General features: G+C 52.0%; 1 protein-coding gene across 5 annotated transcripts; it reads right to left on the bottom strand.

Moving 5' to 3' along the window:
- Window positions 1-769: 769 nt before the first annotated feature.
- On the bottom strand, window positions 770-23598 carry Nr4a1 (nuclear receptor subfamily 4 group A member 1). 5 transcript variants are annotated; one of them, XM_005006462.4, is made up of 9 exons: window positions 23475-23598; window positions 19046-19140; window positions 18725-18812; window positions 5008-5885; window positions 4098-4227; window positions 3653-3804; window positions 3142-3344; window positions 2877-3055; window positions 770-1587 (listed from the first exon to the last, which is right to left on the bottom strand). In XM_005006462.4, exons 4-9 carry the CDS (start codon window positions 5881-5883, stop codon window positions 1331-1333), a joined length of 1797 nt encoding a protein of 598 aa, XP_005006519.1. In that variant the 5' UTR covers window positions 5884-5885; window positions 18725-18812; window positions 19046-19140; window positions 23475-23598; the 3' UTR covers window positions 770-1330. The 5 variants fall into 5 exon arrangements, with proteins under 5 accessions (XP_005006519.1, XP_013014777.1, XP_005006518.1 ...); XM_013159323.3 differs by lacking the exons at window positions 18725-18812; window positions 19046-19140; window positions 23475-23598 and adding an exon at window positions 16359-17174; XM_005006461.4 differs by lacking the exons at window positions 18725-18812; window positions 19046-19140; window positions 23475-23598 and adding an exon at window positions 9176-9332.
- Window positions 23599-24309: the final 711 nt, after the last annotated feature.

Genomic DNA, 24309 nt, shown 5'->3' with positions numbered 1-24309 from the left:
GCCACTAACTTCAAAAGGGTAGCCTGCCCCCAAATGTGGGCAGCAGCTAAAGGACATATTAATGGCCTCATCCCTCAGAGTCTGCCTTTGGAGAGTAGAGCCCAGGAGTCTACATTTAAAGCTAGCTGATAAGCTAGCAGAGGGGTTGAAGAAACCACATGGAGGCACTTAGACATGGGTAAGTCTCAGAACAATTTTCTTGCCAGAAGGCCAGGGATACTATTTGTATAGAGCCTGTTGCAGAGTGAGGAGAATATTGAGAATGGAAATCTAACAAAATTTAAACATTAGCTACTGACATTTTGAGTTCTTCTCTACTCTATCCATTCCCATGCTGAGTACTATACAAACACTCTTCTAATCCTACAGCTCTGTGAGGCTGGATCTATTCTTCACAGATGTGGAAGCCAAGAATTAGAGAGCTGAAGTTATAGCTCAGTCACAGAACAATAACCTACCTAGCATTATGATGAGGCCCGGGTTCAATCAAATTCCTAGAAACTGTCTACTTGTTAGAAACTAGCGTGAGTGAAGCATGATCTGCTTTCTATAAATGTGTAAATTGAGGCCTGTTAGTTCAAAATGGTAATATCTGGACGAGAAACATAGTACATCAGCATAAGTGCCTGCCTAGCAAGCTCAAATTCCCGAGTTTGATTCCCAATACAAACAAAAAAATTGTAACATCTAAGATCTGCCTAGAGCCACTGCTCTGTCTCATGTAATTACAGATATGTGTAGTTGTAGTGAATGTCAGAGACAATCCCACTTTCAGCTACATGTCTATTTTTTATTCAATATATTAAATATATTAATCAGAAAAGTCACATACTATAAATCCAAGAAAAATACACAAATATAAATGTCAGAATCTGTCATTTGTCTTCTTCCTCGGGTGACAGTTTATGTACATGTGAAAGGAGGGTGGGAAGAGAGAACAAGTTGAAGGAGGTTGGGAAGGTTTGATTGGCTGGTAGGGGGCCATCCCTTCCTCCCAACCCCCACCCTCAACCTCTTCCTGTATTTACAGCAGCATTCGGCTTATTTACAGCACAGCGGCACGTGTTAAAAATGGTTTATCTTACAAAAAACACGAAGGCCAGGGCCAGGTTGGGGTAATAAGACAAATTGTGGGGTCACCACCATGAATGCAGCCCCTTCCCCAGGACTTGAGCTTCCTGCCAATCTCCTACAGCAGGTATGGAGATGAGTCAGTCTGCAGCCCAAGCCCAGGCCAGAGGATGCTCTGGGGGTCCGTGGGCCGTGGGCTAAAGGCACGTGGAGTGGCGTAAGAGCGCACATACTTGTGCACACATGCTTGGGGCCAGGGTCAGAAGGGCAGTGTATCCATGAAGATCTTGTCAACGATGGGTGGAGGGGGCACCAAGTCCTCCAGCTTGAGGTAGAAGATGCGCTGCAGGCCCTGGGTGCACAGGGTCCGCAGCTCGGGCAGTTTGCCCAACAGGCGTGATAGGCAGCTGGCCGGCTGGGGCTCACCTGCCACGGCTGCCATGTGCTCCTTCAGACAGCTGGCAATGCGATTCTGCAACTCTTCCACCCGCCGTGGCTCCTGCAGGCCATGCCGTTCTGCAAGAAGGGTGCAGGATCAGCCACACAGCCAAGGACTAGCCACCACTAGAAGGCCCAGCTTTCCCCAGGCTTCCATAAGAATGACCAGTGACCTTCATCCAGACTCTGTTCCATTTTCAAGCCTCATCAGAAGGGACACTCATTATCCTCACACTGCAAGGGAGGAGCCTGGGCCCAGTGAACTGAATCACTTGCCCAAGGTCACAAAAGGAAATAAAACTCTAACCCAGGTTTTCTGGCTAGGCTAGGCTAGGGTTTTTTTGTTTTTGTTTTTTTTACTTTTTTTTTTTTTTTTAATCGGTACCAGGGATCGAACTCATGTCTGCCTGCTTGCAAGGCAGGCACTTATGCCTGCTGAGCTAAATCCCCAACCTCTAGGCTAGGGTTTTTCCAGGCTGTTCCTGCAAGGTCCGGAGTTGAACAAGCTTATTCTAGATCCACCATCAAGAACAGCTGACTTCAGATCCCACTACTTCTTCTCTTGCCCTTATACCTCTCTAATTCTGTTCTACAGAGCTAGGTCTCCTAAGGAATGAGTGCAGGGGCACATGCTGGTTCTTTATAAAATAAGAGACCTGAATACCTCTCCAATTAACACCAGAGCCCCTCCTGCCTAACCACACATAACAAGTCCCCAGGAGCTATGGCCAGTTTGTGCTGTTGGAAATTAATGGTGGCCACCTTACACAGAGATAGTGATCACAGCAGGGCACGAGGAGGGTTTCTGGGATGCTGGTCATGCTCAGTTTCTTGACAAGGGACTGGTTATACCAGTGTGGTTTCTAAAAATTTATCATGTGTGCACTTTCCTATATGTTGTATAATTGACAGAGATTTTTAGTTTTAGATGTCAGTTTATTTTGTATCTTCTTGAGGCAGAGTCTCACTAGACAGTCCAGGTTGGCTTCCACAGGTATTTCAGACTGGGCTGGAATCTGTGATCCCTTGCCTCAGCATTTCATGCTGGGATTACACATGTGAGCCACCATGCCCAGTTGATAGGCAGAATTTGAAAAACAAACCAAAACCCTAAGCTAGACACATGGCACCCATGGATTCACAGTGGGCAGTCTGGGGTCATTCAAAGGCCAGCTTTGGAGTGGAATGAAGCTGAGACCTCTGGAGTGCTTGTCACCAACATGTCAAGTGGGTACCAGCAATCCACAATGTAAGAGCCTAAGGAGTATTAGATGCCAGCCTGCTCAAAGTCCCCTAGAGTGCTCTCCTGAGAACCAATGAACTCCAACACCCAGGTCCTAGAACCCTACTTGGTACCAACCACTCACCAGTGATGAGGACAAGAGCAGAGAGACAGGCGAAGGCAGGGACATCAATGGCCAAACTGTGCAGAGATCTTGAGAAGGCCAGGATGCTGTCAATCCAGTCACCGAAGCCACGAGCGCACTGCAACCTGTGCAACACCAGGCCTGAGCAGAAGATGAGTTTCCCTTCGCCTGGCTTAGATCTGGCAGGAGAGGTGCAGACAGTGGTCAGGGCTTAGCACTCATGGGAGCAGCAGGAAAGAGGCTGGAAGAATGACAGGCATCTCACCGATAGGCCAAGCGGAGGATGAACAGCTCCAGGAAGGCTGACTCCAGCAACAGGTCCTGGTCACCCGGGAATAGCTCAGCAAAACCGGGGATCTTCTCAGCCCATTTTCGGATAACCTCCAGAGAACTGGAGAGTAGGTCATAGAACTGCTGCACGTCGCCAGCATCTTCCTTCCCAAAACAGGGCAGCACCAGCTCCTGGAACTGGAGAGTGGCCCTGGGGTAAGCACTGCAGGCAGGGCCCACATCAGCCACCACATTCCAGGATGCCAGATGGGGCCCATGTTCTTGCCTGACATTTCCCATCTTCAATCCAGGTCTGCAGCTACTGGGAGGAGCATGTGTTTCTAACTGGCTGTTAACCAAAGGGGTACACCTTTCCATCCGGTCAGCCCAGAGGGGGCTCCTCTTTTTCTGATCAAGTGCCCAAGAAGGAGTGCCTTTCCTAACATGCACAAAGAATATGTTCACAGTGACTGTCCCCAAGTAGGATGGGATGGGCAGGGCCTCACCTTGGAGTAGTCCAGTTTGGTGGTGCTGGGCCCTGAGTCCAGGTGTGCCCGGACAAGGGAGGTAAGGAGATTGGCAGGGGAGGCATCTGGGGGCTGCTTAGGTTTTGAAGGTAGCCGGCCCCGTCGACCTTTCAGGCTGTCTGTCCGGACAACTGCAAAAAGGTTGAGCAGGAGTGAAGAACGAATCTAAGGAAGAGACCTTCAGACCGAGCAGTGCACACACCGCCATCGAGAAGCATACGACCCAAGATCCAAAGCCCCTGAGACACAAGGAACCCTACAAGGCTCCTACCACCACTTCTTTCACACTGCCTCCTGCCTGAGCAAGGGTCTAGAGAGAATGGAACACAAGGGCAGACTTCCTCTCCTCTGTAGGCCCTCAGGGCAGATGCCTGGAAACCCTGCCCTGCCCCACCCTCCTAGGCTGCTGAGTCCTGACACCCACCTTCCTTCACCATGCCCACAGCCAGGCACTTCTGGAAGCGGCAGAATTGGCAGCGGTTCCGCCGCCTCTTGTCCACAGGGCAGTCCTTGTTTGCCAGGCAGATGTACTTGGCGCTTTTCTGCACTGTGCGCTGGGGGGTGCAACACGGAACAGGCTGTCAGAGTGTGGGATGGGGAGGGGGAAGCCCAGGGGAGGGGACTGTCCAGATCCTGCTGCTGAGGACGCAGACAAAAGCGCTCTGTTCATGGCTATTTTTCTAACATTTGGGTGGCAGGGGAGGGAGAGCTGGAGGGGAGGGAGAGAGAAGTCCTGAAGTTCTTGGGGGAGACTTCTCCTTCAGAAAGAAGACTCCAAGGCCCAAGACTAGGGGTCAGGGACCCCCTCCTCAAGCAGTCCTCAAGCAGTCCAGACACCTGTGTCTTTTAAGGAGCCTGTCCGCCAGTTTCTTCCCTAAGGCTCACAGGAGAGGGTTGGGGGTGGAGGGTGGGGTTGGGAAGCTAAACAGGCACCCAGCACTGGGACAAATACACAGCCTGTTCCCAAGTCCACCCCCAGTGCTCAAGAACCAACCCTCTGCCCAGATCCTTTCATCTCATGCCAGGAACATGAGTGCCTGGGGCCCCTTCCTACCAGGACCTGGGGGGATGGGGAGAGGACAACTAAAGGTTGACCACGGGTACCCTCTGGGAAGCCCTGCAACCTGCAACCTCCTCCCTCTCTCAGCCTTATGTAGTCCCCTAAGCACCTGCCTACCCCAGTGAAGGAAAGATCCTAGCCTGTGCCATCTGTAGGTCCCTAAGAAAGTGGCCCACTTGGTATCCCATTTCTGCAGGATAAGATGAGCTAGGAAGAAAAGATAAGAAAGCCCACCAAAGACCCCACTTCCAACAGACCCAAAGTAGCACAATACCTTGAAGAAACCTTTACAGCCCTCACAGGTTCGGACCCCATAATGCTGGCAAGAGGCATTGTCCCCACACACAGCACAGCGGCCCTCACTTCCACCTGAAGTGCCACTCCGGGACTTGGCTGAAGTCACAGGTGCATCCAGCATCCCTGAGCTGTCGAGGTGTGGGGAAGTGGGCGCCAAGCCTGGAAAAGCAGCTGGCATGGAATAGCTCTCTCCCTCTCCCAGCTGGTGGGTGGCCTGGGAGGGGTACAACTTCAGGGAACTTTGGCCCAGGCTGGGGCCAGGACCAGTCGGGGGACTGAAGGAAAAGAAGGCTGCTGGCTGCAGGGGCCCAGAAGCCTTGGGCAGCTGCTCTGTCCATGCCCGCAGGCCTTCATAAGTCTGGCTGGGGGAGAAGTGGCCAAATGAGCCATCCCAGGGAGAGAGCTGGGGCGGCTGGAAGCTGGGTGTGGATGGCGAGGGGGCTGAGCAGGGACTGCCATAGTAGTCAGAACCACTGGAGGACAGGGTCTCATCTAGTGGGCCGCTCAGGCTGCCAGGGTAGCAACCGTACACCTGGAAGTCCTCAAACTTGAATGAAGCAGAGGCGGGAGAGGTGGCTGAAGATGAAGACGTGGATGAGGCAGAGGAGGAAGCTGAAGAGCACGGCTGGACTGTTCCTGGCAGCTGATAGAGGAAGGTGTCAAACTCTCCTGTATAGCCATCCATGAAGGTGCTGAAGCTGGGTAGGGCAGTGGGGGCAGCAGGGGCCGCCTCAGGGCTGGCCAGGTCCATGGTTGGTTTGCTGAGCTCAGGGGTCAGAGGGTCACTTGCCAGGTGATCACAAGGTCCTGGGCTTGGTGCTGGTGTCCCATATTGGGCTTGGATACAGGGCATCTCTAAAGAAGAAACAGACCAAGGCATAGAAGGCAAAGAGTGAGTGAAGTCTGAAGCCTAGTGTCAAAAGACAGGCCCAGTACAGCCAGGTGGGGGCCTACAGATGGGACAAAGGCACCAAGGGCACAGTCTAGAACCCAGGGTTCCTGATCCCTGCCTAGTGCCACAAAAACCATGGGCAGTGGCCCAGACTCAGCGGGCTCAGTCAGAAGGCCAGCCATATCCAGCCAGCCTGGGAACCCCAAAGAAGGCATCCAGCCAGCTCTTCTCTACTAGAAGAGGCCAAAGCTGTGTTCCTCCAGCCTCTAGCCCCTCCCCCACCAGAGAAAGCATGGGGAGGGGTACAGAAAAGCCAAAGGAGCCCCAGCCCAGCTCCCAGGTACAGATTTGTTGTTTCTCAAACCAGGTACTTCCTGGGAATATTCCCAGGTTCACTCCAGCCTCTGCATGCCCTATCTTCTCCTACCTCCGTGATGCCTGAGGAGACGGACATCCTGAGGATAGAAGAGAGGCTGGGAGTGGAGGTCCAGATGTGTAAGGTGGCCCAAGTAGCAGTGCACTGGAGCACTGGGGCCTCGCACCTCCACCCTGTATGCTAAGCAAAGGCAGCAAATCCTGCATGCACCCCATTCTTGCCATTTGGCCCTGGTACTTATACTATTGCCTGGGATACGTTCAGAAGCAAAAAAAAAAAAGAGAAACCAGGGCTCCTCACCATCCCCAGCTCCTCAGAGGATTAGGTAACTGGCATCAGATCTTTGGGGGCTTTTCTGTTCATTTATGTGTTTGTTTTGCCTTGTTGAGACAAATTTAGACTGGTCTTGAACTCCCTATGTAGCCCAGGCTGGCCTCAAACGCATGATAATCCTCCTGCCTCAATCTCCAGCACAGTGCTTTTTTTTTTTTTTTTTTTTTTTTTTTTTTTTTTGTCTTTTTGAGACAGGATCTCACTATGCAGTACAGGCTGGCCTTGAGCTCACTATATAGCCCAGGCTGCTCTTGAGCTTGCAAGAACCTCCTGCCTTGAGCAGGGCATGGTGGCTCATGCCTGTAATCCCAGCACTCAGGAGGCTGAGGGAGGAGGATCTTTGTAAGTTCGAGACCAGCCTGGGCTACAAAGTGAGCTCAAGGCCAGTCTGAACTGCATAATGAGACCCTGTCTCAAAAAAGACAAAAAAAAAGAAAGAAAGAAAGAACCTCCTGCCTCAGCCTCCTGAGTGCTGGGATTATAGACGTGCGCCACCACACTTGTCTCAGTGCCATATTTTTAATGGCCATATATGCTTGAGAAAAGTGAAAAAGGAAGCAGAAGTCTACAAGAACAGCCCTCTAGATGTCTAGAAGGGACAGTCTCTTAGAGGAATTTCTGCGCTGTTTGTTTTGAGACAGGGTCTCCTTATGTAGCTCAGGCTGGCCTTGAAATTGTGGCAATACGCCTGCCTCAGCCTCCTGAGTGCTGCAATTACAGGCATGTGCCACCACACCCAGCTTCCTAATTATTTGTATAAAAGAACTTTTGGAGTCCCACAAAAGTCTTAAGGGGGTTATGAGAAAGAAGGACTCTCTATCAATGGATGGATCTAAGACATCCTGTACCTCCCTAGGTCTAAGCCTAAATGTCAGTCCTGAAGCCTTTAGGAGCTTGGGCAAAGGGGTTACACACCCCTAATTCTGAGGCCCTGAAGGAACAGACATTTCATTCAGGAGAGACCCTTCAATTCATAGACTGCCCAAAAATCATGCAAAGAAGGCATCAGGACAGTCCTGTCCCCCTTCCACTGTCATGTGGGTGATCTACACACACTGAGCTCCCCTATCCAGCAAGCAAAACTAAGAAATCAAGCTGGAATGTAAAGTACCGTAATCAAGGGGATAGTAATGGGCCAAAGGCTGTTACCAATTCCTAGCCAAGCACCCAGGAAGCCCCCTGACCCCAGACAAAAGAGCCCCTCAAAACTCTGGCCCCACCTGTCCAGTGGTGGTGTCTACAGGCACACAGTACCTGCAAGAGATAAGGGCAGCCACATCTGCCTGCACTAGGACAGCCTGGGCAGGGATGGGCCTAGGTGAAGGAAGAAAGGTGGCAGCCATGCAGGACTGGGCGTTTGTTCCAACCTTATTCAAATCCTGTTTCTCCACTAGGACGTCCCACATCCGGATCAACCCCCACCAAGTCACACACACACACACCCCCACGGCCATGCAGGTATTCAGCAACAGGAGATGCATCTAGCCCCATGGTGGGGGCATCCCACAGGGAGGAGGAAGAGGCGGGGCTGAAAGAGGGAATCCGGCTTCAGGCAGGTCCTGGCAACAAGGTAGTTTGCACTGTTAGACTGAACAAGCCTCAGACTGCACTCTGCCTGAAAAATCCAACTGGGACTACTGGGGGAGGGAGTACAGAGGCGATGAGCATACAGGCTGGAATGGAAGACAGGGAGAATCCTTTAGGTAGCAATTAGCAACTTCCAAACAGGTTTCCAAGGAAAAGGGTTTCCACATATCTATCTGTGCAAATAGGAACGCGCACAAGCAAACACACACCTACCTCACCGGATCCAAGCTACTGCTAAAACGACCCTCCCTGTGCTTCCAGATATTTTGACCCTGACTCTAAACGGACATATTCTAATATATAGCACGCACCTCTCTACCGTTCCAACACCAGACTAGCCATTTCCTTCAGTAATCCAGAGGTGTTTTGCAGGAATGCAGACAAAAAGTTCGAAGTGGAAATCCCTCCAAACTAATACTGCCTTTAAAGTGCTTAAATCACACACAGTTACACACCCACATACACCCCACACTGGGGCATGAGGCGAAGGGCTGACAGCCTGAAAGGATCCTTTTGGAAATCAAATCCTAGTTGGAATCCGAAAGATCCCAGCAGCACCAGAGCTCTGTACCTTCTCCCCAGTGTACTAATACCCCTGTCAGCATCAAGTCCAGAACGCCGAGGACCTAACTTGGGGCACCCGGGGAGACTGAACTAAGACCAGCTGCTTGTTGGACAAGTCCCCACTCCCGACACCAACCTCAACCCCCTGCGGCTTCCACCGTGCTGCAATTCCAACCACCCTACTTCGCGTCCAGTAGACTCCACTCCGATACGGATCCTCATTCCGCTCCAGTCTCTCGCCATCAACACCAGAGCTACACTCTCACCACGCTACTGCAAGTCGACCAACAAGCGTTTCTGCCCGCGCGTACACCTTTCTCTTTCATGCACCGCCCAGAAAAGATGCACGCTCCGCGGTGGGGCACCTACCCGGCCAGCTCCTGCTCCCCCTACCTGGGACCAGCGCCCCGAATCGCAGCTTCGTCCCGCGTGCGCTCCGTAGTCCTTCTTGCGCACTCCCCCAACTTTTGCAGCCTCCGCCACTGGGGCTCCCCGGGCGAGCCAGACCCACCTCTTAAGCGCTCCGTGACGCACGGGGAGGGGCGGGGGCGCCACTGACGCACGCGGCCCGGCGAGCTTTGGCCATACAAGGGCGCGGGGGGCGGTGCGGTTCCGGCGGGAGGCGGACAGGGGGAGGCGCGGGGCCGGGGAGCCCGAGGGGGCGGGGCGAGGAGGGGGGCCTGGAATGTCTGTGCGCGTGACGCACGCGGGGTTCCATTGACGCAGGGAGCGCGGATTGTTTGATCTATAAATAGTCTCCTCTCACCCGCCGCGGCGGCTAAAAATAGTATCTCCTAGATTCACTAGGCTCCCTCGGCTGGACGGAGGACCCAGTCGGGCCCCCCAGGTCCGAAATAACCCGCAGAGAGGGCCAGAGCCCGAGGAGAGGGCGCTCCAGAGCCTCGGCCGGAGGGTTTCCCCGACCAGGATCTCCTCACCCTCGGGCTACCCCCGACCGGGCCCCGCCTTTGCACCCTCCCAGCCCTTCCTGTAGCCCTTGAGTGTCACCTTCTGCCGCTTCTGGGCGTCCAGAGCGTTCAACGCCGAGTTGCCTGCACCCCCACCTCAGCCTAGGGCACTGCCTGCCGCGTTTAACAGGTCTTCTCCTGCGTGGCTCTGAGAAGTGGCACCCGGGACAACACTGAGAACCCTGAGGATTCCCTCCAATAAGGTCGCCTGCAAAGTCCCTTCCAGAGACAGGGTCAGCCAGGCCCAAACTGGGCCAGTGGACCCAGCTCCACACGCTGTACTAGGTTTCTCACCATCCCCTTCCTCCCCATCCCTTACAGGGTAAATGTAGTCTAGTTGGGAAATTACCGAATTTCAGAACAGGGTGGAGCCTGAGAAATCTGTTCAAACTCGTGCCAACTCTTCCCCATTTTATAAATAAACAAGGCTCACAGAAATAATGGCCTTTACTCAAGGTCATGCAGCGAGGTGGTCGCACACTGGGGTGTAAACTAAGTCCATGCATTGCATTTTCAGGGGCTCATCCAACCCTCCTGGCACTGCCTCCACCTCTAGTCCAGAATCAGGGGCACTTACCCTCCCAACTCACCTCCAGCACGAGTGGAGAGAAAAGCTCTGCCCAGTTACCACCTGCCCGGTGGAGCAGAGAAGAGCCTGCCAGGGCTGTATCAGGGCACAGCCCAGAATACAGCCACCTGGTGTCTTTCCTGCTCTAGCTGTCAGCCCTGCGCCCCCATCCTGCTCCAGGCTCAGGGAGCCCTTACCAAAGGTAAGAGAGAACAGGAAGGGCTAACATAGACAAGAGCGCCCCTCCCACTCTACTGGAACCTCCATACCTTTCTTGGTTAGAGTTAGCAAGACTTTCTGCTGCCACAGAGCCTGCTATCACCTCCTCAGGGCACCCCATGGTACCTCCCACCACAAGTATGGCCAGCTTCTTGCTGCACCCACTCCCACCTCCCATCACAAGCCTCCTGCTGCCTCTCCAGCCCCTACTTCTGCCCACTCAGAAGTTCCCCTAGTACCTCAACCTATTCCAGGAAGAGCCTATCATCTCCGCACCCCATACCCAACACCCCAGCTCTGCTCCTGATGCCTCAAATGCAACTGTTAATCTTTTCCTGAAGTTCTCTTTGGAATATCTCTTGAATCCCTCACACCTACACACATCTTCTGACTTCCTACTGCTGGCCAAAGGGCACAACACAGACATTCTGGCCCAGAGCCATTAAGAAAACCACCCTTAGGGCTTGGGATTTGGCTCAGTGGCTTAAGCGCCTGCCTGGCAAGTGTGAGGTGAGTTTGATCTCGGGTACAAAAAAAAAAAAAAAAAAAAAAAAAAAAACACACAAGAAAACCACCCTTGGGGGTTAGAGGTGTAGATCCATGGCAGGGCTTTTTTTTTTTTTTTTTTTTTTTTTTTTGAGACAAGTTCTTGCTATCTAGTTCAGGGTGACATTGAACTTACTATGTAGCCCAGACTGGTCTTGAACTTGGGGTGATTTTCTTGGCTCAGCTTACCTACTGCTGGGACTGAGGCATGTGCCACATCTGGCCAGACCATCTGTTGCATACACAGAAGAGAAAGAATCCTTAACCAGCCTGTCTCTAAATCCTTACTGCCCACTACAAATGGAGCAGGCTTCATATGACACTAACCTTGCCCAGCAATCTTCCCTATCCAACATGCAATCCCTAGCTACTCCACCAAGTATTTGTTTTCTCAAATCAACTTCCAAAGATTTTTTTTTTTTTTTTTTTTTTTTTTGAGACACAATCCCACTATGTATTGAAGGTTGGCCTTAAACTCACTTATGTAGCCCAGGCTAGCATTGAGCTCACAGCAATCCTCCTGCCTCACCCTCCCCAGTGCTAGAATTACAGGCATGTGCCAGCATACCCAAAGATCTTCAAGGATCTTCAAAGATCTTCGAGGACACCTGAATGAAGGTGAAGGGTGGGCAGGATGGTGCCAAATAGGACCCATCTAGAATATCCATCCCACCTGAGCCAAGATTTTGTTTTTCTTTTTCTTGGGCTTTTGCACAAGATTTCACTCACATTTTTGTGGAATCTTTGTGGAAAATGATTCCACAGCTTAAAAAATGTTGGAAACCACTACTATAATTCAAGTCCTCTGAGTTTGAAAGTTAGGATCCAAGGATTCCAAGAGGTACAGCATCTTCACCCCAGAGCTCACACCAAGTCTGTGCTGGCAAAACCAACAGCTGTGTCATGTCTGGCTCTCCACTTCCCCACCCCAAGCCCTAGATGCCTCCTTGCCCAGCAGGCCTTTCCTAAGAAAATAAAAATAATTTTAATATCTCAGCAAAATCAGCCAAGACAATGTTCTTCCCACCATCCAGTAAACACAGATGTATTACCATGTCCGGACCAGTTTGTTCTGAAACTCAGCTTCAGCCATCTTGAGGAGCGAGCACCTCTCTGAGCTGGCGCAGTTGCAGAGGCTATAGACAGCTCCCCTCAACTCAAGGTGGGTAAGGAACAGCAGCTGTCACCTGGCTATGCTTTGCAAGGCAGGGATACTGGGATCTGAAGACACCATACTGTAAAAATAAGTACTGTAAATGAGAAAAAAGCCAACAGGAGCCACCCATGCAGACACTTGTGCAGAGTCTTTAGTTTACACAAAGGGAAAAAAGGTAAATGGGTTTGTGGATCACTGCTGGTTGGGAAGTTCCCCAGGGTGGCCTAAAGCTCTGCAGGGTGTAAGTGGGGGTGGGGTCCAGCCAAGTAGAGCTCCAGGAAAAGGCTTAATTGATGGCCATTTTAGGAGCCTTAGAGAGACAGCCGGTCCTGGGTGAAACAGAGACCATGGATGGACCTTGTAATCCAGCATTCAAGGACAAAACTGAAACAAACAGCTCATTACCGAGAGAGGGAGAAGGTAAGGCCAAGTTATTGTAACACAGAACAGAAAGAGAGTATGTCAAATCAGACAAAAACCAGCCCTGCCAGGCAGAGGATTTAGCTCAGTGTCCCAGTGCCTGCCTGGCAAGTGTGAGGTCCTCAGTTTCCCAGTACTCAAAAACAAAAACAAACAAAAAACAAGTCCACCCAAGTCAAGCCTCACACCATGGTACAACCACCCATCCCACCTCATCACTGGGCCCCGGATAAGGTTCTTGAGCTAATAGTTCCTATCACCCACTTCTGCACAAGATGTTTTACACATGGGCACAGGTTCCTCCTCTATTTGAATCCTGTTTATCTTCCAAGGTTTCAGCTTATATGCCCCCCCATCCCATCTCTTAATAATAAGCACTTTCTCACTGCCGAGATCAGGGGAGGTAGGTCCGAATAGAAGGTCACATTTTGAGCCAGAACCCCACACATTAAACACTTCCTTTAACACTCTTCCAGGTTTGGAATTACAACTTGCAGTTTGATTGAGGAAATAAGACACTTGTGGGCAGGTGCAAATTGTGATCCTCTAACTCCTAGGTTCATGCTGACCCACTGCCTTGACTCAAGCTGTGCTTTGGGCCTCGAGGGTATTAACGATTCTAGGATTCTAAGTGCACCACAAAATCATGAATACACATCAGCTGTAAAAGATGCCTACAAGGTGATCTTTGATGGGACTGGAAGCACTTTTCCTGATCTGGACAATGGGACTTGAATATGTTCACTGTAGAAAAGTCTGCAAACTGTACTCCTAAGATTTTATGCTTACGATACACACACTTTCCTACATGTGTGTTATGCTCCCCCCAGAAAAGTTTATTTAAAGAAATAATCACAACTAAGTGGAAAAAGACAAATACATTTATTTTTCATTCATTCTCTGTGTGTATGTGTGTAGCACTGGGGCCTGAACCCAGGGCCTTCACACTAAGCTACATTCCAGCCCCCATCCCCAAACCTCACATGCCACCTTTCTCTTTTTGAGGCAAGGTCTCGATAAGTTGCTGAATTGCCCAGGCTGTGCTCCAACTTGCAATCTTCCTGCCTCAGTCTTCTACAGGGTACTAGGGTTACAGGCATGTGCCACCACGCCTGCTGAGAATGTTTATTTAAACAGATGCAGATGCAGCTGGAATTTACTGAGTTCAAATTCATTCAAGTGCATGTTTCTAAAATCAAAGTGGCTGTTCCTCATTATCCATCTGTTCTATCAACAGATACTCAGAGCACAACTAGAGTTAGGCCCAGGAATTTCCATGCTCTGATTCGCATCTCCCCCACCAGTGTGCGAACAACGCAAAGGTATGGGTGCAGTGTCTCCACCTTGGCAGGAGGACCTTTGTACATCCACAGCATACGCAGTCAGGGCAGGCCCCAAATGGATGACAAATCAATGGCCACTATCTTTCCCCATCCCAAAGAGTAGGCATGAAATTGGGTAAATAGAGAATGGGGGAAGTAGAATTGCATACCCCCTTTCCCACGCTGCCCCCCACCTCCAGCTGGGCCCCACCCTTGCTGAGCAGAGGGCAGGAACTTGCCCTGCTTTCACCAAGGCAGTCCCCACCCATGGGCCTCTACTCTCTTCCCACAGGGTGGGCAGAAAGAGAGAGTTTTGCCTCCTCCCACTGAGAAGTGGCCCCTGAGCTTCCCCTCCCCAGCCTTAGAGCTTGCTGCCAGCTCTGACCCAACCACTTCCTCTTCCTGCCCTGGCAGTGGACAGGGGGATTGTGCCATGGGGTGGGAAGCGCTGCCTGCTGCCCCGGGTTTCCCATGGACAGCTGTGGATACAAAGTATGGAAGGTCAGGCACAGGCTTCGGCTCTCATCACCCAGCCCTGACCCTAATCTGCCACTGATCACATATGCAGTTGCCTCCCCTAGAACAAGTACCCGAAGACCCAAGGTTAGCCACTTCCACCCCTACCCCAGTTCTCAGCAGGAGCAAAAGATGGAAGAACTACCAGAGGCATCTTGTGCCAGGGGCCAATAAGTGTCTGTGTGGCGTACAGCCAGTCCCTTGCCTTCCTTGAGACCATTTCCTCAGCACTGAAATGGGGCATTGACTAGAGCCTGGACTCCTGTACCAGAATCAGTGGTGGGGGGTTAACAAATCAGGTCCCTAGTTGGACTGGAAGGCCATTAGATCTCCCACTCTGAAAACCATCCCCACTTGTCCCCCTTCAAGGATGAGTGAAAGTAAAACAGAGTGTGTCCAGAGACATGGCTCCACCCAGCAATGAGAAAATTCTGGGCTCTAATTTTTTTTTTTTTTTTTTTTTTGTCTTTTGAGACAGGGTCTCACTATGTAGCTCAAGCTGGCCTTGAGCTCACTTTGTAGCCCAGGCTAGCCTTGAACTCACAACAATTGATCCTCCTGCTTCAGCATCCCCAGTGCTGGGATTACAGGCGTGAGCCACCATGCCCGGCTCTTTGGGCTCTGTAATTCAACAAGTCTCAATTAATATTCTGGGGAAACCTGATTAATTAAGGGCAGTCCATGGCCACTGAGGCCATCTTTAGTCTAGTGATTTCACTCCCCTATCTTTCTCAAAGCCATGTAGCACAATGGAATAAGATCAGACTTCAGGAAGAACAGCTCAAAACTGTGAAGCACAGGCAAGATCAGTTTCACTGGAAAGCTGTACCCCCTTCTGAGCTCCCTGTGCTCCACAGTCCATTCACCTGCTGGCCAGGTCCCCTCTGCACTTGAAGGGTCTCTTTCCACCTTGTAGAACATTGACATCCACCAGATTCCCCCACAACACCAAAGGCTCCACCCAGCCTCCATGGGCAAAATTTCAAATTCCAAAATAAAAACCCTCTGATAACGAGCCCCAGCCGGAAAAACTGATGCATTTTCCTATTGTTAACATATTTTTAGTTGCAGGCTCTGGATTCATTTAGAGACTCACGTTCAAAAAGGGGGAAAAAATTTTTTTTGTGAGCTAGGAGGAGAGCACAAGAGCCTCCCACGTAAGGAGCTGCCACTAATTCTGCGCCAGGCCAAAGCGCCTGGCCCAGGTCCCAGGGAGCGTGTTTGTGGCAAGCTGGTGGGGGACTTGCCAGGCCTCACTCAAGCCCTGCTTCTCAGGCACCAAAAGCAGCTGGAAAGCCAGACAGATAAGGAGAGGAGGCTAGCAGCTGAGGGTTAGCAGGGTCCAAGCCCTAGCCCAGTCATCCAGGCCCACGCAGCTGGGGGCCTCGGAATCCCCCTGGAAACCAACCCTCAGGGACTCTGATGGCCACCAAACTCACACATCTGCCCCTCCTATCAGAGCAACTCCTCTCTCATTCAGGCCAAGCAGATGGGAGAGGAGGACAGAGACCCTGAGGACAGTCTCTAAAGAAGAAGATGGCCCAGTCGATGTTACCTATTCCTGCACTCTGGGTTCTCAATTCAGCTCTTGTCACCCATTTATGGCCATGCTGCACTTTCACTCCTCTGGCTACCCCTACATGCTTCCTTCTCTTTTCTTTTCTTTTTTTTTTTTTTTTTTTTTTTTTTTTTGTCTTTTTCCTTTTTATCGGTACCAGGGATCGAACTCACGATTGCCTGCTTGCAAGGCAGGCGCTTATTCCTTCTCTTTTCAACGCCAGAGTTTGGCAAGACAGTCACACTGTAAAAAATCAAAACAGCCCAATTCCTGTGCCTTAGTGGCCCCATTCCCACCACTTACCAGCTTCCCTCCTCTCGATTGGCTTTGACCCTCAGAGATCCTTGACAACAAAAGCAGAATCCAGGTCCATAGGACCTTGGCCCACAGCCTCGAGGAGCCTTGCGGGGACAGACACAACTACCCGGTCAGCCTGTCCTCCCAGGCTGAGGCCTTGCACCAGCTGAGCGGGCTCACGATGTGGAACTGTCTTCAAGCCAGCGTGTCCTCTTCTGTTTATATAGCAGAAACCAGAGCCGGCCTCTGGGGACGGGGGGAGCCGCCTCAGGGCCCTCTTGGCTGGGCCTGACTTTGGCCCAGGTCAGCAAGAGCCCAAAAATAGTCAGCTGATGGGAGCCCCAGAGTGAGCGTGACCCTGGGCCCATGCCCAGGCCTGGCAGACAGGTGCCCACGTCACAAGACCAACAGCTCTAGCACTCATGGGGCCTTGGTTGGCAGCCCCTCAGGGTGGCCTTGGCAGTATATCTGGCATGGGAATTCCACCGAATCACCACCATCACCAAGACAACAAGGTAAACACGGAATTCTGCCCACTGGTACTGCTTTGTACCCAAAAGGGAGACTGGGTGCTTGGGAATCCAGGCCTGAGCTGGATTCATCGGTGGGGGCTGAGTGGAGGGAGACACCTGACCACTGCTATCATCCTGACTCACGTGCTTCCCAAGTCCAGATCTCCAGTGACCAGGAACACCTACCCCTTCCACTTACAGTAATCCCTCTCCCTGTCCCCAATACAAGGTTAGTGGCATGCAGCCTGCTGTCCTCAGAAATCCACGTGCACAGGCAGCCCAGCACCAGAGGTTCTGCTTCCCAAGGCTTCCCCTCCTCCCACCCAGGCTCAGATTGTACCCCTCTTTCACATCCAAGTCACCTCTCAGGAACTCTGCATCCTGAACACCAGTTCCAAATGAGCCAGTGTGCTAGGGGTGGGGAGGAACCGGGGAAGATACCGAGTCCTGTTGCATCTGGAATCACCTCAGCCTGAGAGAGCTGCTGCTCAGAGATGGCGCTCTGCTCTAAGGAAGGAAAGAGGGAGGGAAGGAAGGTGTCTCAGGGCTCTGTCCAGGATGGCAGATCTAACTATAACTCTCTTGGGCATAATAATCCTTAAACCCAACCTAGCATCTCAGGGCTCAGAGAAAGGTCTGTTGGAAATCCTATTCCCTCACCCGCAAATCAGCTTGTGCCTTCTCAGAAATTATCCTCAAGACAAGAAAGCTGTGTCTTCCACCATCAGACAGAGCTGGACTTGCCAGGAATCCAGCAGATCTGGATCTTAGACCTGAATACACATCCTCACTGCAGGACCCTGGGAAGTTGTTTCCCTCTGTAAGGCAGTAGGGGAATTAGATGGTCAAGGATCCTTGTGGCCATGACCAAGATGTTGGAGGTATTATGGAGGTTCTATCCCTATTTCCACTTGCACACCTCCCCACACCACAGATACCACAGGACCTACAGACCCACCATGGTGATTGTGGAGAACCAGAGATAACTCTTCTCAACTTTCCTTGAAAAGAACAGCAACTATCTCCATAAACTTGGTCCCATCTCCAAGTATTGCTAGGTACAGAGCTGGCTAGATTATTTCTTTGTCCCTTCAATAGGTTTTAAGCAATGTAAATTGGGCTAGTTGAGGAGCTGATGTGTAATCTCTGAAGCAAAGTAACAGGTCAGTGTTACCCTGCCCAGGGACTCCCCAAATACATGGTTGAGCTGGGTGGGATGGAGAGCCACGGTCCACGGCTGTGGACTGAGACTGAGCCTTGAGAAAGAAACTATGACTTCCCAGGGCAAAAAGGATTGTGCATCAGAACTGAAGCACCAACCTCAAATTATTAGCTGCTACCTCAGTTATACAGATTGCCCTCTCCACATTTCTTGCCCTCTGCAGATCAGAGGTGATCTCAGACCTCCTACCTACCCCAGTTCACAATAGTCATGGCAGTCACATATTTCTCACCACTCTCACTTGCACTCATCTCTGAGCCACTCCTCTCATGGAAAATTAATAAAGCCCAGGTTGGGCCCTGGGTCATGGCCTTTGTTCTGGTGAACCACCATCTTTGAAAGAACTTAGGACCCCCTGATTCTCCATGACTGTATACATATCTCAGTGTCTTTCTTCTCGTTGTGAGTAGTACTACAAGTGGTAGATTGGAATTAACTCACTAGAATTCCAATAACATCCCCTAAGGATTACAAATATAAACCTTCCTGGACCGTGACAAGGACAGGAAAGGGTTCTCTACAGTGATGATGGGTAGTCACCACTCTTTCAGGAAAGTATAGTCCAGGCCTTGGTATTGTCCATTCCCTGGAAACACGCCAGCCTCCCACAGTGCCTACATGCCCCCAGCTTTACTCACAGCTTCTGGAATCAGGCTCGTGCTTCTTTAGGAGCAGATGTCATCCTTAGCCTCACCTGCCCATGTGACTGGGCCCAGAGCCTCCAGCCTACGGTAGTAACAAAACAAGGGTTTCCCATCTCCACCCCCACATTATCCTCACCTCTGAAGAAATCAGATCTCCCCAGGCTGAGCAGTACCCTGTCTGCTGCCTCCGCTAAGGCTTCCCCCTGCAGCCCCCAAACCACATCCGCTTCAGGCAGTTCCACGCCTGCCTCTGTCTCCCAACCCCAGCTGCTCTGCAGTCCCAGAGGGGCACTAAGAATGACAGGAGGCACTTACCACACTGGATGGTCCAACAACCTTGGCCTTCAGGGCCTGGCAAAAGTCAGGATACCAGGGCGGGGCTGGGGCAGGGCTCTGTCCATAGTGGAGGCCTACGGAAGGACAGTGGATGTGAGAGGAGGGAAGAGCATCCAACAGATATTCCTTAGAGACAACACAGCCAGGAGACACAGGAGTCAAAGCAGGCAGGGCAGGATGCAGGCCATGAGGAAGGAGCCAGCCCCTGGGCCTCCCCAGCTGGGCTTTAGTCTGGGGGCCCATGCTCCAGGTAGTCAGCTCAGCGAGATGTGAGGTTTGGCCATGAGCTGCAGACAGCATTGCAGAGCCATAGTGGTGCAGAGATCCAGAATGGCACCTAACGTCTCAGCCTCTAGGTCTTCAATGTGCACAAAAAGACATGTGGTAAACAGAGAGGATGGAGCTGTTGTGAGGACAAAAGCTAACTCCAGATGCTCGTTCCTATTCCAAACCACTTCAGGACACCTGGCCTCTCCTGGAACAGAACCAACTGCACCCATCAATCCCAGCTTCTTCATCTCTCCCAATCTCACTGATGCCAAGACCCGGTCAACCAGTCCACCCTGATCCCACATCTCCCTTTCCCTTCTTCTGTCCTTGTGCAGGACTCTCTTCTCTCAACAGGGCCCACGGTGAAGGGAGGACCAGTCAATGCATAGCTATTCGCCTGCTCTTAAGATCTAGCGGAGGGGCCGGTGATTTAGCTCAGCAGCACAGCACCTGCCTGGCAAGTATGAGGCCTTGAGTTGGTTCCCCGTACCAAAAAAAAAAAAAAAAAGAAAAACCCAAAACAAAACAAAGATCCAGAGCAGTTCTGAGAAAAGAGAAGTAGATCTGTCCAAGGTGGGAGGGAGAGGCAGGAGGAAGGGCTCAAGGGTGGGGCACTGGGGCACTCTTGCCCCTGATCCCTACTGCAGGGCAATGGGCCAAGGGCAGTTCCTCTGCTGTATGCTACCCACACCTTTGCTTGCAGAGGTGCCAGCATCCTTCGTGTACCTGAGGGCATAACGGGAGCAGGAAGGGAGGGGCACAGAAAAGGAGTGGGGGAAAGGAGGTCAGACTGGAACAGCTGGAGCATTTCCAGTGCCAAAGAGAAAGCAAACTGAGGCTTCAAGCCTGCCCTGGCCTGTGTGGTATTTGCTTTCCAGAATGATGTCATCCACCTGCACCTCAGGAATGGGTCTGTAGGAGGCTGGAGCCCCAACCTCCCTGGGGAGAAAGGTTAAGGCAGGCCCTATACCAGCTATTACTAGCAGGCCCATTCTGAGTACCCAGGTCTTCTCCATCTGTGCGTGAGAAGAGGCACAAGAGCCTGGAACCAGCAGGTGCTCAGGCAATTCACACATCATAGAACAGGTACCTGATCCCATCTCCTGTCTCAGATCAAACTTCTCAGTCAGGCATAGAGGCATACAGCTGTAATCCCAGCATTTGGGGAAGTTGAGAAAGGAGGGCTCTAAGTTTGAGCCCTGCCTACAACTTACTGAAACCCTGTCTCAGTACAAAAAGAGCTGGGGATATAGTTCAATACTGAGGCCTTAGCAATCTCCAGCACCGCAACAAAACAAAACAAACAAAACAAAACCTTCCTCAGCAGTCACAGCACAAGCATTTACTGAGAAGCTAATGTGAGCTGGGTAGTGTGTCACAACAGAGAACGAGCAAACCAAAGTGCTAAGGCCCTGGGAGGTTCCAACCTGGGAGAGAGCCAAGCTCAGTTACCATCAGCACTGTGCAGAGGGCTGAGTAGAAAAGGAAGTAGGAGAGCATGAGACCTGACCTTAGCATACACCCAGCTTCTGCCTTCCCAGTCACTTTCCCTGCCCTCCCTGTGCTCGGGTCATGTGGGCCTTCCTCCTCACCCACAGCCTTGGTATAGGCTATTCCCTCTGCTTGGAAAGTCATATGTAGCTGGGGGGCTGCTCCTCTTCAATTAGGTTTTCACTCCCACCTCAACTCCTCAGACAGCCTCCATCCCACATCCCACCTTAACCTATTTTCACTCTTTCCATAGTACTAATGATTATTTGCTCACCCATTTATTTATCGTTACCTACCCAACTGTACTACAGGCAGACTGTCTAACACTGCAGCCCGGTCTCTAAACTGCTCAGCACTAGCAAGTGCTGTTCTTCGTGGAACAAAGTGGGGCCCACAAGCCTGCCTTGGAGCTGGGCTGGAAGGAGGAGCGAGGTAGGAAGGACATTGCAGCTAAGGAACTATTCCTTTCATCTGGGGGTAAACAGTCCAGTCCTTCCTTATACTGAGTCACAAACTACTTCAAACCTCTCCTCCTCCACATTCTAGGCCATTCCTGCATGGACCCACCAAACTCCTCTTCTAGTCCAAGTTGAGGTTTGAGTCTTTTTTTAATTTATCCCTTATAACGAGACATAGGTGATCCTTTCTGTACACTGGTGGCTTCCTGGGCACAAGCACTGCACTGGCCAATGCTCCCACTGAGACATGAGTATACAACACTACTATTTTTTTTTTTTTTTTTTTTTGTACTGGAACTCAAACTCTGGACCTTGCACTTGCCAGGCTGGCTCTTGTGCCACTGACCTTGATCCACCACCCTTTTCTGATCTTTTTTGAGGCAGAGTTACACTATATGGTTCAGGCTGGCCTTGAACTCACTGTGTAGCCCAAACTGGCCTTGAACTCGTGGCAATACTCCTACCTCAGTCTCCTGAGTGCTGAGACTATAGGCGTGTGCCACCATGCTGGCTCTATAATACTATTACTATTATTATTATCGGTACCAGGAATTGAACTCAGGACTTGTGCCTGACAAGCAGGTGCTTATGCCACTGAGCTATATCCCCCATCCTGCTGTCGTTACTGTTGGTAACACTAATACTGCTGGGGATATAGCTCAGTGGCATAAGTGCCTTCCTGGCAAGAATAAGGTCGTGAGTTTGATTCCCAGTACCAAATATAATAATAATAATAAGAAGAAGAAGACAGCAAGTGATAGTTGTTGAACAGCCTGTGGTAAACATTATTAAGCATTTAAATGCATTTTCTCATCTCAGCCTTACAATGCTATCAGAAATGGATTATGATGCACATTTCACTAACAAAAAATTAAGTAAGGCCCAAAAATGTAAAGAAACCTGCCCAAGCTCATACAGCTAGGAATTGACAAGTTGAATTAGCCAGCGTTCCTAGGCCCAGGCCTGCTCCCAAAACAACTCCTTGGACCAACACAGTGGGAAGAGAGCTCCAGTTCCACGGAGCAGTCTCATGGCCCTTATCCAGGGAGCAGGTGGAAAGCTCAGAGCGCCTGCCTGGTTGGTGGGCCTCTGAGCTAAGGCCAGGGCCTGAACTCCTGAACTGCCTTTCTTATCTCCTCCACAGCCTCAACATTTCTCATCTGCCACATTCATCTTGTTGGCCTTGGCCCATCCTTTTGCCCCAACAGCATGACCCAGAATTTTGTTTTTTTTATTTTACTGCAATTTTGTCATTTTCTCAGCTCTGGTTCACTATAGAAGCAGCTGGCTTCCTTTTTAAGTCTTCATCCAAAGAGTCATGACCTGCACGTTCATTTAGATCAGCTTTGGGGCCACTAGACCCTAGTCCAGGCAGCCAGCCTGTAATGCATTGGTGCCCTTGAATTTAACTGTTCGGGACCTGACCGCTGCAGCACAGTCTGGGTTTTCCCAGCATGTATATAATACTTGCCTCAAAACGAAGGTAAAAACAATGCCATGCCCATAAACCATTGTACAAGATCTATCCCGTCCATCGAGTCGTCTTATCAAACAAAAGCGCAAGCATAAAAAGGGAAATGTGCCCAGGTCAAGGAGATCACAACACGCTTCTCAACTGCAAGACCACTGTCAAGGGGTCTGGGAATCTAGTCCAGTGGCACAATACCTGCCTGGCAAGCGCAAGGTCGTGAGTTTGATTCCCGGTCCAAAAAAAAAGGCCATTGTCAAGAGAAAAGAACCAGAGGCAGAAAAACACGCCTGGGAGATACAGGCTGAGCGACGCGTCCACCCGTGAGGTCCCCTCCAAGTTCCGGTGCTCCCCTCGGTCCCACGAAGTGCTGGCAGTGCGAAGCTGGTTCCCCTGGGCTGGGTCTGCTGGCAGCCGGGTTCCCGAGCTCCTGGAATCCGTTCCCTCACAGCCAGCGGGGAAGTGGAAGGAATTTCTCTAGCCTGGCCACTTCCAGTGCCCCTCGCGGGCCAAACCCCACCCTTGGCGGGCTGAGGAGAGAACGCGTTGGCCGTCGCACTTGGGTCGGACTCGAAGCCAGCAGGTCCCGCGGGGAATCTAGGCCCTCTCCCCCCGCCCGCTCCCCAGTTTCCAAGCAGGACTCCCAATGTGGCTGCAAGCCCGGCCCAAGCATCCGCGAAGGTCCCGGCCTCCCGGAGTAACCCCCTCCCGGGCCCCTCACCTGGCCCGGCGGGCTCGGCTCGCCTCTGCACCCCCGCTTTCCGGGGTCGCGCCCCTGCCCTCTCGGAGCCGCTCAGAGCCGCCGCGGCGCCCATGCCCAGCTGGGGTCGCGGGCGCTATGCGCCCCGCCAGTCCCACCGCAGCCGCCTCGCGCTCCTGCAGCCGCGCCGCTGCGGCCGCGCGCCCCCAGCCCGGGAAGCCCCCCGCCCGCAGTTCCGGCTGCGCCCCCCGCCCCCGCAGCCCGCGGCCGCCCGCGCGCAGTCCCAGCCCCGGCGCGCCTCCCCCGGCGAGCGGGCGGGGACCATGACGCGAGCCCATTGACGTCTCCGGAATCCCGGCGGCGGCGGAGGACTCGGCCTCATCAATGGGGCTAAAAATAGCGACGCCCGGAATAGCCGCGGGCGCCCCGCCCCGCACCCCCCCTGCCCCCCTCCCCCGCCAGCGCACCCCAGTCGCACGCCTTGTTACATAACCTGCCTTGCCTGGGCCGGATGGGGGAGCTGCTTTCAGGTGAGGGTGCTGAAGCCTTGCAAACCCGCCCGAGGACAGTAGACATACAAATAAATTTACCCGGGGTTTCCCCCAGCCCTAGGTGGAAAAAGTGAGCCCCAGAGAGGTGAAACCCAAAGTCACACAGCAGTTAGGCTGCTTGTGAGAGAGCTGGCCCCCGCCCTGAGCCGCCAGGAACCCCAGGTGTCACGAGTCCATGGGCCTTATGTCAAGGGGGTAGCAGAAGCCAGGTTATAGAAAAAGGACTTCCTGGGCACCTGGGAGGTCTTTCTCCGGAAGAGAGGTGCTTCCAGAGGCAGGGGGCAGGGCGGCAGAGCCAATGACTG

The sequence above is a fragment of the Cavia porcellus genome, unplaced genomic scaffold, assembly GCF_034190915.1.
Source record: "Cavia porcellus strain 051 isolate PalLab524CR breed Dunkin Hartley unplaced genomic scaffold, mCavPor4.1 scaffold_8, whole genome shotgun sequence".
NCBI lineage: Eukaryota > Metazoa > Chordata > Mammalia > Rodentia > Caviidae > Cavia > Cavia porcellus.
Note: the sequence above shows the minus strand (reverse complement) of the source record. Positions and strands in the feature narration are given on the sequence as shown.